Source organism: Heterodontus francisci, chromosome 27, assembly GCF_036365525.1.
Source record: "Heterodontus francisci isolate sHetFra1 chromosome 27, sHetFra1.hap1, whole genome shotgun sequence".
NCBI lineage: Eukaryota > Metazoa > Chordata > Chondrichthyes > Heterodontiformes > Heterodontidae > Heterodontus > Heterodontus francisci.
In genome coordinates, this window is record NC_090397.1 from 10,768,908 (window position 1) to 10,781,857 (window position 12,950).

General features: G+C 42.3%; 1 protein-coding gene and 1 long non-coding RNA gene across 11 annotated transcripts in view; one reads left to right on the top strand and one right to left on the bottom strand.

Moving 5' to 3' along the window:
- Nucleotides 1–3,346, top strand: part of LOC137384634 (nuclear receptor subfamily 2 group C member 1-A-like) — an 84,061-nt gene extending 80,715 nt beyond the window's left edge. For all 10 annotated transcript variants that reach the window (XM_068058787.1, XM_068058794.1, XM_068058795.1 and 7 more), the window contains one exon: nucleotides 2,961–3,346. In XM_068058787.1, the coding sequence (XP_067914888.1) occupies nucleotides 2,961–3,135 (175 nt within the window). In that variant the 3' untranslated portion in view covers nucleotides 3,136–3,346. The remainder of the gene's footprint in view (nucleotides 1–2,960) is intronic.
- Nucleotides 1–12,950, bottom strand: part of LOC137384636 (uncharacterized) — an 88,006-nt gene that overhangs the window by 33,523 nt on the left and 41,533 nt on the right. The window lies entirely within an intron of this gene.

Here is a 12,950-nt window from a genome sequence, read left to right on the forward strand (position 1 = left end):
ATTTATTTAGAGATACAGCATTGAAACAGGCCCTTTGACCCACCGAGTCTGTGCCGACCAACAACCACCCATTTATACTAACCCTACAGTAATCCCATATTCCCTACCACCTACCTACACTAGGGGCAATTTACAATGGTCAATTTTCCTATCACCTGTAAGTCTTGCTGTGGGAGGAAACCAGAGCACCCGGGGAAAACCCACGCAGTCACAGGGAGAACTTGCAAATTCCACACAGGCAGTACCCAGAATCGAACCCGGGTCCCTGGAGCTGTAAGGCTGCAGTGCTAACCACCGTGCCACTATAACTAGAGTATAATGGGGAGAAAGTTTTGCTGTAGCTATACATAATCTTGGTTAGAATGCATCTGGAGTACTGTACACAGTTCTGGGCACTGCACCTTAGAAAAGATATTTTGGCCTTGAAAGGACTGCAGCACACATCCAGCAGAATATTGCCAGAACTCCAATGGTTAGCTTATGAGGAGAGATTTCAAGCTTGGAGTATAAAAGGTTAAGGGTGATTTTTACATTACATAGAATGCAGAGCGCAGACACAGACTGTTCGGCCCAACTGGTCCATGTGGTGCCTATGTTGCACACAAGTCTGCTCTCACTCCTGTTTTTCAGCACAACCTTCTATTTTCACCCTTTATTGTTTATCTCACTTACCCACAAATGCATCTATGCTATTTGCCTCAACTACCCCTTGACGACACAAAGGATGGCAGTATAGTAAGTAGTGTAGATGGGAGCATCAAATTACGTATTCAAACCATTCTCTGACTAAAGTTTCTTCTGAATTCCTTATTGTAGACTATCTTGTATTTGATTGAGGTTTTAGAATTCGGAAAGGAATCGATAAGGTAAATAGAATTTTTTTCTGCTAGTGGGGGAACCTAGGACAAGGGGACATTACCTTACAGTCAGAGCCAGGCCATTTAGGAGAGAAGTTAGGAAACATTTTTCATGCAAAGGGTGATAGAAGTGTGGCGTCTCTCCCACAAAAAGCAATAGATGCTAGCTTAATTAATTTATATCTGGGATTGATTTTTACTAGCCAAGGCTACTAAGGGATACGGCGGGTGGAGGTATGATGCAGATGAGCCATGATCTGATTGAAGGGTGTAACAGGCTCAAGGGCTGTATGATCTACTCCTGTTCCTATGTTCCCCTGCACCGGACAGGTGGGCCAGTGTGTGGGCTGTACCAATAGCATGAGAACAAAAATGAAATTTCCCAGAACCAGTCTTGATTGGCCAGTTTCTACATTGTGAGGGACACCATTATCCTAAGAATGATTGAGTCACTACAAGGTAGGTAACTCTGCTTCCCCACTTGCTGTCTCACAAACCGATAGTGAATAATTAAGTCCAGGAAGTTGCACTGTTTTGTATGAGCATCACATAACGTAACATTTCATGTTTTTATTTTTCACCCATTGCTTTCCCAACTTTCCATATAAATTGAAATGCGATAAAACCCCCAGTTTGTTCCTATTTGTTTAAAATATTAGTGCAATAAAAGCCTTAACTACAGAAAGTCAAACAGAAATACTATCAAATGTAATCAGTCATAACAGAAAACAAAGTATTTATATCAACATAGTTAAATTCTCAAGAAATAACTGATCCGTTAAAGTATTTACCAGGATGACACTTAATCTTTTAAGTTATATGTTATGCTGGTGCTGTAGTTCTACAACATTGGAAATCTGGTTCACTGTGGGTATTTCCTATATGGTGAGGTCTTGGGAGACGACAAAGGCAGGATATGCGGAGCACGTCTTTCAGCTTTAGAATAGATTAAAGGAATTAAGATTTTGGGCCGTGTCCTTCTGTTAGGAGTTCTGAGAAATGCTCTAACCCCAAAATGGCTGAGTGACAGGAAACAAAGAGTGGTGTTAATGGATGTTTTTTCAGGCTGGAGGAAGGTTTGTAGTGGAGTTCCACAGGGAACTCCAGTGTTGGGACCCTTGCTTTTCCTGATATATATTAATGACCTAGACCTTGGTATACAGGATACAATTTCAAAATTTGCCGTTGATACGAAACTTGGAAGTATTGTGAACTGTGAGGAGGATAGTGTAAAACTTCAAAAGGACATAGACAAGTTGGTGGAATGGGCAGCTGAAATTCAATGCAGAGAAATGTGAAGTGATTGTCCAATCAAGGGGCGCGCCTGTTATCAGGGTTTCTGTTCTATTTTTAACTTGAGTCATGTGACAACCATTAAACATTGTTGCCAAACCAGTTCCTTCAGTGTCCCCTTGATGACTCTCTTGAAAAAAAAAACTGGTCCAACGTTTCTTCAGTTTGACTATGAATTCCTTTAAAAAATATTTTAACAAATAACAGAAGCACCTTCATAACAGTACATAACCTGGTCTGACATTCCAGTGCAGTTTTGAGGGAGTGCTGCACTGCCAGAGGTGGTGTCTTTCAGATGAAATGTCTCACATTTAAACAAGTCATGTCTGCCCATTCAGGGGGCGCGAATGATCCCATGACATGGTTTGAAGAAGTGCACAAAGTCTCTCAATGGCCAACATTTATCGCTCAATCCAAACCTCTGAAACAGATTATCTGGTCATTTATTTCACTGTTGTTTGTGGGAACTTGCAAATTAGCTCCTGTATTTGCCTACATTACAATAGTGACCTTGCTTCAAAAAGTAATCTGTTTGGGACATCCTTAGGACATGAATGTTGCTATATAAATGCCAACTACTTGTTACAGCACAGTGAACCTCTTCATGGAAAATATTTGCATTTAGAATTAGAATAAACATTATATAGAAATGATGGAAAACCAAGCGTATATTCCAAAGGCTATCCTGCAGAAGCCAGCTAACATATATGACTTGAGTGCAAATGCCTTGGAACATGAAAGGTAAAGTATCTAATCTATCTATAATCTATCTATGATTTATCTATAATCCAGTCCACATCTTTTTTTCAGATTATCGAGGCTTCTTCTTAGATTGCCTGCACTACGACTCATGAGTTCCGCTATCACAGAGGAACTGTTCTTTGCCGGACTAATAGGAAATGTGCAGATTGACAGTATAATACCTTACATATTGCGAATGGAAACTGCAGAGTACAACAGTCAGATCACAGGGTCTGCAGTGTGACTTAACACCTATGAACAATCACAACAACTTGCTTGAAGCTTCTTCACCTTCAATGAGGGACAATTGCAGGTTGTTCATGTACAAAGAAATCACGGGGTAGTCTTTATAAAAGAAGAGAACGAGAAAAAACAATTCATGGGGAGTAGACTGTGAATAGTTTTCATTGAATTGTGCTGGATAGCAATTGTAATAATAAAAAAGTGACCATGAATGATCCCTACCTTTTTTTAAAATTTAGTTTCTGCAGTTTGCAGAATGCGTGTACAGCTTGGGTTGAAAAATGCCATGATCATATTTGTGTTTACCCCATTTTTTTTAAATAATTTTTATAGGACTGTATTTGACTAAACAGTCATTTGAGAAATGTGGGCTTGTTTAATGTTTCAGTAACATTGATAAAGCACTGATGTTGCATGTCTGAGACTGTTCCTATATAGAGCATAGCATTTAGATGTGGATCCACACATTTTTGGGAAAATATTGGACAACTATGTGAATAGCTGGCAAATTTGTCTTTATCAAATGAATACGTAATTGTATCTGGTAGCTTAATTATACTGATGTATCTCACATTCTGTATTTTTAATGAATAAGAGTATAAGGGAAGCAGGAGAGATGGCAATTTGTATTTTGCAGTACTACCACGCCAAGCTAATGTTAGATTTTATCGTCCTGTTCGTTGTAGTGACATATAATAACAAATGCACTGAAGCCTGTCTGATCTTCAGTGAACCTGCAACCAGGCCCAACTGGTAAACATCCCAAGGAAACAGTCTCACTTTTGTATTGAAGTCACGCACAGAAGTGCTAATTAGAAGAACATGAATTTGACTCGAGGAATTGGATGTTTAAAAAGCAGCTGTAAAAAAAAAACTTACTGTAGCACTTTGATAGCTGTCGAGAAAACAACAATGCAAAGTTTTATTCCCCTTGTATATCCCAGTCTTTCCCCCACCCCAAGCCGTTTGTTTTTCAACCATTTACCTGATAAATACCCGTTAAATGCACAGTAGAAAGAAACAGACCCCTAAGTCCATGAGAAAAATGGACTTGCCTTCCCCAAAAAAGGTAGCGGTGGCAGATACCATAAACCGTACAATTCAAATAAATTTTGCTATTTTCGCACATTTAAATTTACTGGAAAATGATGTCTTTTGGGTGCAAATCCCGGCAATCTTTGGCTGCACACATTTTCTTTGAGCTAATATTTCCTCAAGTACAGCAACTGATTTCAAATGTATGTTCCAGTAAAATCAAAATGGTTGATAGGTGTTTAGTCTGTACAGTTACAGGTTTAGCCAGTTTTTAGTGTTGCAGCAATGTTTTCTGCTGCACTACAGTGGAAACTTTACCTGCATCGAAATGTTTTACGGAATGCCATTCGCAAATACATGTTTTCTGTACGAATTGTGGTTTACAATATTCAACTTTAGAATTTTACAAAATGTCCTGTTAGATACTTGGAACTGAAAGGAGTGCTGGTATTGAGGAATGAGAGATACGTGGCCTGTTGTTTGTTGGCCTACCTTCGCTACTGACTTTGGCTACGTTGAAGGAAGCCTTTTTCATTCAGCAGTCATAACCTGCTGCAGATTTCTATCAGCCTGAATCTGCATTTTTTTTTGAAGGGGAGGGGAGGGATCTTGGTTTGTGAATTTGGGGGTGGGGGGGGCAGGGGTAATAATTGAAGCCGTATCAAATGAAACTTCTGACTATTGCTAGCTTTCTCACCAGCTTTTGCAGGATAACTTAAGTTGACTATTTTGTATAAAAAAGAAAATATATAATTTAAAAAGCCTTTTTGTGTCTGATTCTTTAAGACCCCCACCCACTCTGTGTAGTACACAATCAGGTCTCTTGCATGCTTCCAAAAGCAAGTTTATTCCCTTTCAGGGCACATTTGAAAACCACATATAGGTCATTGCAATCACTAGAGTCTATATTAATGAAGTGTGTTCCTTCCATAAAGGTTTGACTGAGCACTTTGGCTGGGAAGGCAAACCACTGGAGCAAATGTCAGTGATTTTAAATTGCACCATTTGATTCATCAAGTAGCTAACAGATCAGAAAAGCTAAACGATTCCATTACTTGAGAAACATCTAGTAATGCAGGTAACAGAGAAAGCTTAACACCTGATAATTATAGTTGTTGCCACGACAATCATGAGTCGTTTTTATATTCCTGTGTTAGCAGCCATAAAATTACGTCTTGTCGAAGCTGTCACTTGCTATATATATTATACACATGAATTGAGGTGTAGCTTGAACCCTCTGAGGATAGTGTGCTCTACGGTTTGAAGTGCTTTGTATTCCATATTGGTATGTTATACACTAGTGATAGCTCAATCTTTATACCGCCAGTATCCCCTCTGCCTCCGACATTTCCCCCCACCGTGCTTTTTGTATAAATGCTCCTGTAAATGTCTCGAAATCAGACTACAAGTGTAAATTCTATTTTGGCTGTATTTTTTTAAACAGATTGTAACTGATTTTATTAGGAAAGGAATCTGTGGCGTTTTACCTGTTTGTATATAGCTACATGTTAGGATGATGGCAATAAGATTGAGTATTAAAGCAGCAGCAAAAAACGAGTTGTGTGTATTTGTGTATGATAAAAAAAACACTTAGTAAACTAAAACTAGCATTTCTGTATTTTGTTAGTGACTTTTCTTAAAGCAGCCAGTAGCTATTGTACAAAAAGCAAAATACCGTGGATGTTGGAAAGATAAGTTAGAAACATGAGTTAAAAACAGAACGTGCTGGGAATCCTGAACAGGTCAAGCAGCACCTGTGGAGGGAGGAAGTACTGGTCAGTATTTCTAGTCCATGATCCTTCAGGCATAGCAAACCAAAAGAACATTTTCTGTCTCCTGGTGCACCTCGTGATATTGCTTGTGGTGAAGTCCACCCCCTGCATTTTATATGTATTGATGGATCTCTAAACATCTTGCATTTATCTAACATCTTTAATGGAGTAAAACACCCCTAGGTGTTTCTCAGGAGCATTATGAGGCAAAATCTAACCACATAAGGAGAATTAGGACAGGGATTGATCATAAAGGTAGATTTACGGAGCATTTCAAAGGAGAAAGAGGTGAAATGGTTTAGTGAGAGAATCCAGAGTTTAGGACATTGCTCAACATGAGTTAGATGAGTCAGGTTTTTCATTACAGCAGCAGAGGTTTACTGTACAATATCGAATATAATATGTAATAGACCCCCTATGACATAGCACAAACTGCAGCTTAGCTTGAGCAATGTTATATTCGAGTGTTCAGTTCTATTCATAATTTTTCAGATAGTGAAGCAGTCGGTCCCCCATGTAGCAAAACCTGGACAACATCTAGGCTTGGGCTGATCGGTGGCAAGTAATTTTTGCACCATGCAAGTGCTAGACACTACCCAGCTCCAACAAGAGTCAGTCTAACTGCATCCTCTTAAATTTTAATGGCATTTCCATCGCCAATTCTCCTGCCATCAACATTCTGGGGTTCTCCTTTAACCAGAAACCCAACTGGATCAGCCTCAAAAGTACTGTGGCTACAGGAACGCATAAGAGGCTGGGTATTCTGCGGTGAGTAGCTCCACCTAAAAGCATCCTCACAAAAGTCAAGAGGATGATGGAATACTCTTCCATTTCCTGGATAAGTGTAGCTGCAACAATACTCAAAAAACTGAACACCATCCAGGGCAAAGCAATCTGCTTGATCGGCACCCGATGCACCATAGCTGCAGTGTTTATCATCTACAAGCTGCACTACAACAACTTGCTGAGGTTTCTTCAGCAGCACTCCCAAACCTGTGACCTTTACCACCTCTAGAAGAACAAGGGCAGCAGCCTTGTGGAAACACCATCACCCGCAAGTTCTCCTCCAAATTGCATACCATCCTGACTTGGACATATATCATTGCTTTGCCAAACTCTTAGACCTTCCTCCTTACAGCGCTGTGGAAGCCCCTTTCCTACATGACTGCAGTGGTTCAAGTAGAAGCTCACCATCACCACTTCTCAAGGACAACTAGGAATAGCATGTATTTGTATTGTGCCTTTAACAAAAAATATCTCAAGGTGATTCACAAGGACATTATAAAACAAAATATGACCACAAGTCACATGAGATATTAGGGCAAAAGGCCAAAAGCTAGGTCAAAGAGATAGGTTTTTAAGGAGTGTCTTAAAGGAGGAAAGTGAGACAGAAGGATTTAGAAGGGATATACTAGAGCTATGGGCCCAGGCAGCCGGAGATGCTGCCACTAATAGCGGAGCGATTAAAATTGGGGATGCTCAGGAGGCCAGAATTAGAGGAGTGCAGTTATCTTGGAGGGTCGAGGGATTGAGGATTACAGAAATAAGGAAGGGGCAAGGCCATGGAGTGATTTGAAAACAAGGATAAGAAATTTAAATTGAGACGTTGCTTAACCAGAAGCCATTGTAGGCCCACAGTTTGCGATGGGGACTAAAGACAATGGCTTCGGTCTTCCCAACATTTAATTGAAGGAAATTTCTGTTCATCCAGTACTGAATGTTGGACAATTTGACAATTTAGAGATGGTGGAAGGGTCTAGAGAGTTGATGTGGTCGAGTTGGGTGACGTCAGCGTACATGTGGAAACTGACGTGTTTTCAGATGATGTTGACAAGGGGCAGCATGTAGATGAGAAATCGGAGGAGCCAAAGATGGATCATTAGGGGACACCAGAGGTAACTGGGAGTGGGAGAGAAGCAATGCAGGTGATTCTTTGGCTGCAATTAGATGGAAAAGACTGCAATTGGGCAAATACAGTTCCACCCAGCTGGATGATGTTGGAGAGCTATTGGAGGAGGGTGGTGTGGTTAAACGTGTCAAAGGCTGCAGACAGGTTGAGAAGGATGAGGAGGGAAAGTTTACCTTCGTTCATAACCACATTGGATGTCTTTTGTGACTTTGATAGCAATTTTGGTACTGTTGCAGGGTGGAAATCTGATCGGAGGGATTCAAACATGCAATTCTGGGAAAGATGGACACGGATTTGGAAGGCAACAATATTGTTCAAGGACTTTGCAAAGGATAGGGAGGTTGGAGTTGGGACGGTATTTTGCAAGGACAGAAGGCTTAAAGGTTTTTTTTGAGGAGTGGGTTGATGATGGCTGATTTGAAGGAGAGGGGAACTACCTAAGGAGAGAACAGTTAACAATATCAGTTAACATGGAAATCAGAAGAGAAAGTTGGGTGGAAAGTAATTTAGTGGAATGGGGTCAAGAGAGCAGGAGGTGGTCTCATGGATAAGATGAGCTTGGAGAGGGCATGAGGGGAGATAGGAGAAAGATACAAGGTCAGGGCTAGGGCAGGGTAAACACAAGAGGAAGTTTGGCCTAGTAGACTAGGGAATGGAAAATGGCAAAGGCAGCTGATCAGATCGTCTCGATCTTAGTGATGGGTAATAAATGTTGGCCTTGTCAGTGATGCTCACCGCTAGAGAATAAATACAATTTCTTCACTTTATTTCCAAGTAAAGTCGTATTCCAGTTTTACATTATCCACCTTGTGCACCCCTGAGTGTGGAGATGCTACATTATGGTTGACAACCTGACAGGATTGTTCTCCAGTCTCCAGGAACTGAAAATTGATCTCAAGGCACTGCTGCAAGAGATCTGGCAGAAAACGCAAAGGAGCATTAAAAAGAATAATGTGCTTTTTAAAATTTTTATGATTAAAATAGCCCATTGGATATTTGGGGTTGGGGTGGGCTGAGAGGCTTGTTTTTTCTGAAGTTGATAATTAATTAGTCAGGTAATGAATCTGCTTCTCTGTGGGCTTGGGAAGGTGAGATACTATGAGGCTGGGCAGCGATGTGTGAAACCTCCAGGGAGATGTCCAACCAGAGTTGGTAACCTATCCTGCATGAATAAAGAAAGCCCAAATCCTAACACTACGCTCTGATATACAAAAATGTAATAAATGATCCACTCCTCGAACTTCTGGCTTACTGAAATCTCACTTTTGGAGAGATTAAAGCCATCTTGATCGTGTGGAGTATAAACACCGGCATCGACCTGTAAGGCTGTAAATTATATACAATCATATTGCTGATTCTTTTGAGCTGTCAGCAGGGTGGCACTGTTGGGCAGTGCTGTCAGCTGGCCGCTGGTGACCAGAGCATCTTAAGGTTTAGATTAGCTAAGGACAAGGAACGACTCAAAGTAAAGATAATTAATTGGAGGAGGGCAAACTTTAATGGAGTGAGAACAGATCTGGCCCAGGTAAATTGGAATGGAAAATTGGCAGGCATAACTCTAACTGAAGAGGAGATAGTTCGGGTACAGTAAAGGTGCATTCCCACGAGGGGGAAAGGGAGGGCAAACAGATCCAGAGTTCCCTGGATGATGAAAGAGACAGGGAGTAAGATGAAGCAGAAAAACGGTGAATATGACAGATGTCAATGGTTAATGCAATTGAGAACCAGGCTGAATATAGGAGGCTCAAAGGGGAAGTGAACAAACAAATAAAAGAAACAAAGAGGGAGTATGAGGAGACTGGCAGCCAACATAAAAGGCAATCTGAAAGTCTTGTATAGGCATATAAATAGTTAGAGGGTGGTAAAAGGAGTGGGGCCAATTAGGGATCTGAAAAAGGATATATACATGGAGGCAGGAATGATGGCTGAGGTACTACATGAATACTTTGCATTTGTCTTTAACAAGGAAGAAGATGCTGCCAAGTCATGGTGAAAGAGAATGTAGTTGAGACACTGGATAGGCTAAAAATTTATAAAGAGGAGGTACTAGATAGACTGGCTGTACATAAAGTTGGTAAGTCACCAGGACGAGATGACATACATCCAACGATATTGGGGGAAGTAAGAGTGGATATTGTGGAGGCACTAGCCATAATCTTCCAATCCTTCTTGAATACAGGGGTAGTGCCAGAGGATTGGAGAATTGCAAATGTTCCATCTTTGTTCAGAAAAGGGTGTAAGGATAAGCCCAGCAACTACAGGCCAGTCAGTTTAACCTCAGTGGGAAAGCTTTTAGAAATGATTATTCAGAACAACATTAATAGTCACTTGGAAAGCCAGCACGGATTTGTTAAGGGCACTTTTTTTTCATTCATGGGATGTGGGCGTCACTGGCTATGCCAGCATTTATTGCCCATCCCTAATCCCCTTGAGAAGGTGGTGGTGAGCTGCCTTCTTGAACTGCTGCAGGCCATGCGGGGTAGGTACACCCACAGTGCTGTTAGGAAGGGAGTTCCAGGATTTTGACCCAGCGACAGTGAAGGAACGGCGATATAGTTCCAAGTCAGGATGGTGTGTGACTTGGACGGGAACTTGCAGGCGGTGGTGTTCCCATGCATCTGATGCTCCTGTCCTTCGAGTGGTAGAGGTCGTGGGTTTGGAAGATGCTGTCTAAGGAGACGTGGTGCGTTGCTACAGCGCATCTTGTAGATGGTACACATTGCTGCCACTGTGGTGGTGATGGGAGTGAATGTTTGTGGATGGTGTGCCAATCAAGTGGGCTGCTTTGTCTTGGATGGTGTCGAGCTTCTTGAGTGTTGTTGGAGCTGCACCCATCCAGGCAAGTGGAGAGTGTTCCATCACTTCCTGACTTGTGTCTTGGAGATGGTGGGCAGGCTTTGTGGAGTCAGGAGGTGAGTTACACGCCACAGGATTCCTAGCCTCTGACCTGCTCTTGTAGCCACGGTATTTATATGGCTACTCCAGTTCAGTTTCTGATCAATGGTAGCCCCGAGGATGTTGATAGTGGGGGATTCAGTGATGGTAATGCCATTGAATGTCAAGGGGAGATGGTTAAATTCTCTCTTGTTGGAGATGGTCATTGCCTGGCTTTTGTGTGGCGTAAATGTTACTTATGTTCAACTAAAATAAAAGCAAAATATTGCAGATGCTGAAATAAAAACAAGAAATGCTGGAAATATTCAGCAGGTCTGGCAGCATCTGTGGAGAGAGAAGCAGAGTTAATGTTTCAGGTCCGTTCTGATGAAGGGTCACTGACCTGAAACGTTAACACTGCTTCTCTCTCCACAGATGCTACCAGACCTGCTGAGTATTTCCAGCATTTCTTGTGTTTGTATTTGTGTTCAACTAACTTGCATGAGTTTGAGGTAACAGAGATGATTTATGAGGGTAAGACGGTTAATGTGGTGTATATGGACTTCCAAAAGGCATTTGATAAAGTGCCACATAATGGGCTTATCAGCAAAATTAGAACTTATGAATGAAATGGAAAGTAGCAGCTTGGATACAAAATTTGCTGCGTGACAGGAAACAGAGAGCAGTTGTGAATGGTTATTTTTTGGACTGGAGGGAGGTATACAGTGAGGGTGTTAGGACCACTGTTTTTCTTGATATATGTTAATGACCTAGACTTGCGTGTACAGGGCACAATTTCAAAATACGCAAAATACACAAAACTTGGAAGTAATGTGAACTGTGAGGAGGATAGCAATAGACTTCAAAAGGACATAGACAGGCTGGTGGAATCGGTGAACTGGAATGTATGGACAAGTGACAGATGAAATTTAGTACAGAAAAGTGTGAAGTGATTCGTTTTGGTAGGAAGAACTAGGAGAGACAATATAAGTTAGCGGGTACAATTCTAAAGGGGGTGCAGGAGGAGAGGGACCTGGGAGTATATGTGCACAAATTGAAGAATGCAAGGCAGGTTAAGCAGGTGGTTAATAAAGCATATGGGATCCTGGGCTTTATAAATAGGGGAATAGAGTACAAGAACAAGGAAGTTATGGTGAATCATATAAAGTTTATGGCACAGAAAGAGGCCACTTGGCCCATCGTGTTTGTTGCAGCTGAAAAATGAGCCACCCATCCTAAACCTACCTTCCAGCATTTGTTCCGATAGAATCCTTTATAAAACACTGGTTCGGCCTCGACTGGAGTATTGTGTACAGTTCTGGACACAACACGTAAGGAAGAATGTGAAAGAATTAGAGAAAAGATTCATAAGAATGGTTCCAGTGATGAGGGACTTCAGTTACGTTGATGGTTTGGAGAAGCCTACTCCTGCTCCTAATTCATTTTTTGTATGTATGTAGGCTATGTCTGTGCTCCTTGAAGAAAAGATTAAAAGGAGATTTGATAGAGGTGTTCAAAATCATGAGGGATCTGAATAGAACAGTTAGGGAAAACCATTGGTGGAAGGATGAGAACCAGAGGACACTGCATTAAAGTGATTAGTAAACGAACCAAAGGTGACATGAGGAAAAACTTTTTCACCCGGTGAGTGGTTAGGATCTGGAATGCACTGCCTGAGATTGTGGTGGAGGCAGGTTCAATCCAGGGATTCAAAAGAGAATTGTATAATTATCTGAGGAGAAAACATTTTCAGGTCGACAGGCAAAAGCAGGGGAGTGGGACTAGGTGAGCTGCACTTGCATAGAACCAGCACAGCCACCTGTTCTGTGCTGTAGCCATTGTATGGTTCTGTGCTGTCAGCTGGACGCTGGCGGCGCTGTCGGGCAGTGCTGTCAGCTGGCCGCTGGTGGCGCTGTCGGGCGGTGCTGTCAGCTGGACGCTGGCGGCGCTGTCGGGCAGTGCTGTCAGCTGGACGCTGGCGGCGCTGTCGGGCGGTGCTGTCAGCTGGACGCTGGCGGCACTGTCGGGCAGTGCTGTCAGCTGGACGCTGGCGGCGCTGTCGGGCGGTGCTGTCAGCTGGACGCGGGCGGTGCTGTCATCTGGCCGCTGGTGGCGCTGTCGGGCGGTGCTGTCAGCTGGACGCTGGCGGCGCTGTCGGGCGGTGCTGTCAGCTGGACGCTGGCGGCGCTGTCGGGCGGTGCTGTCAGCTGGACGCTGGCGGCGCTG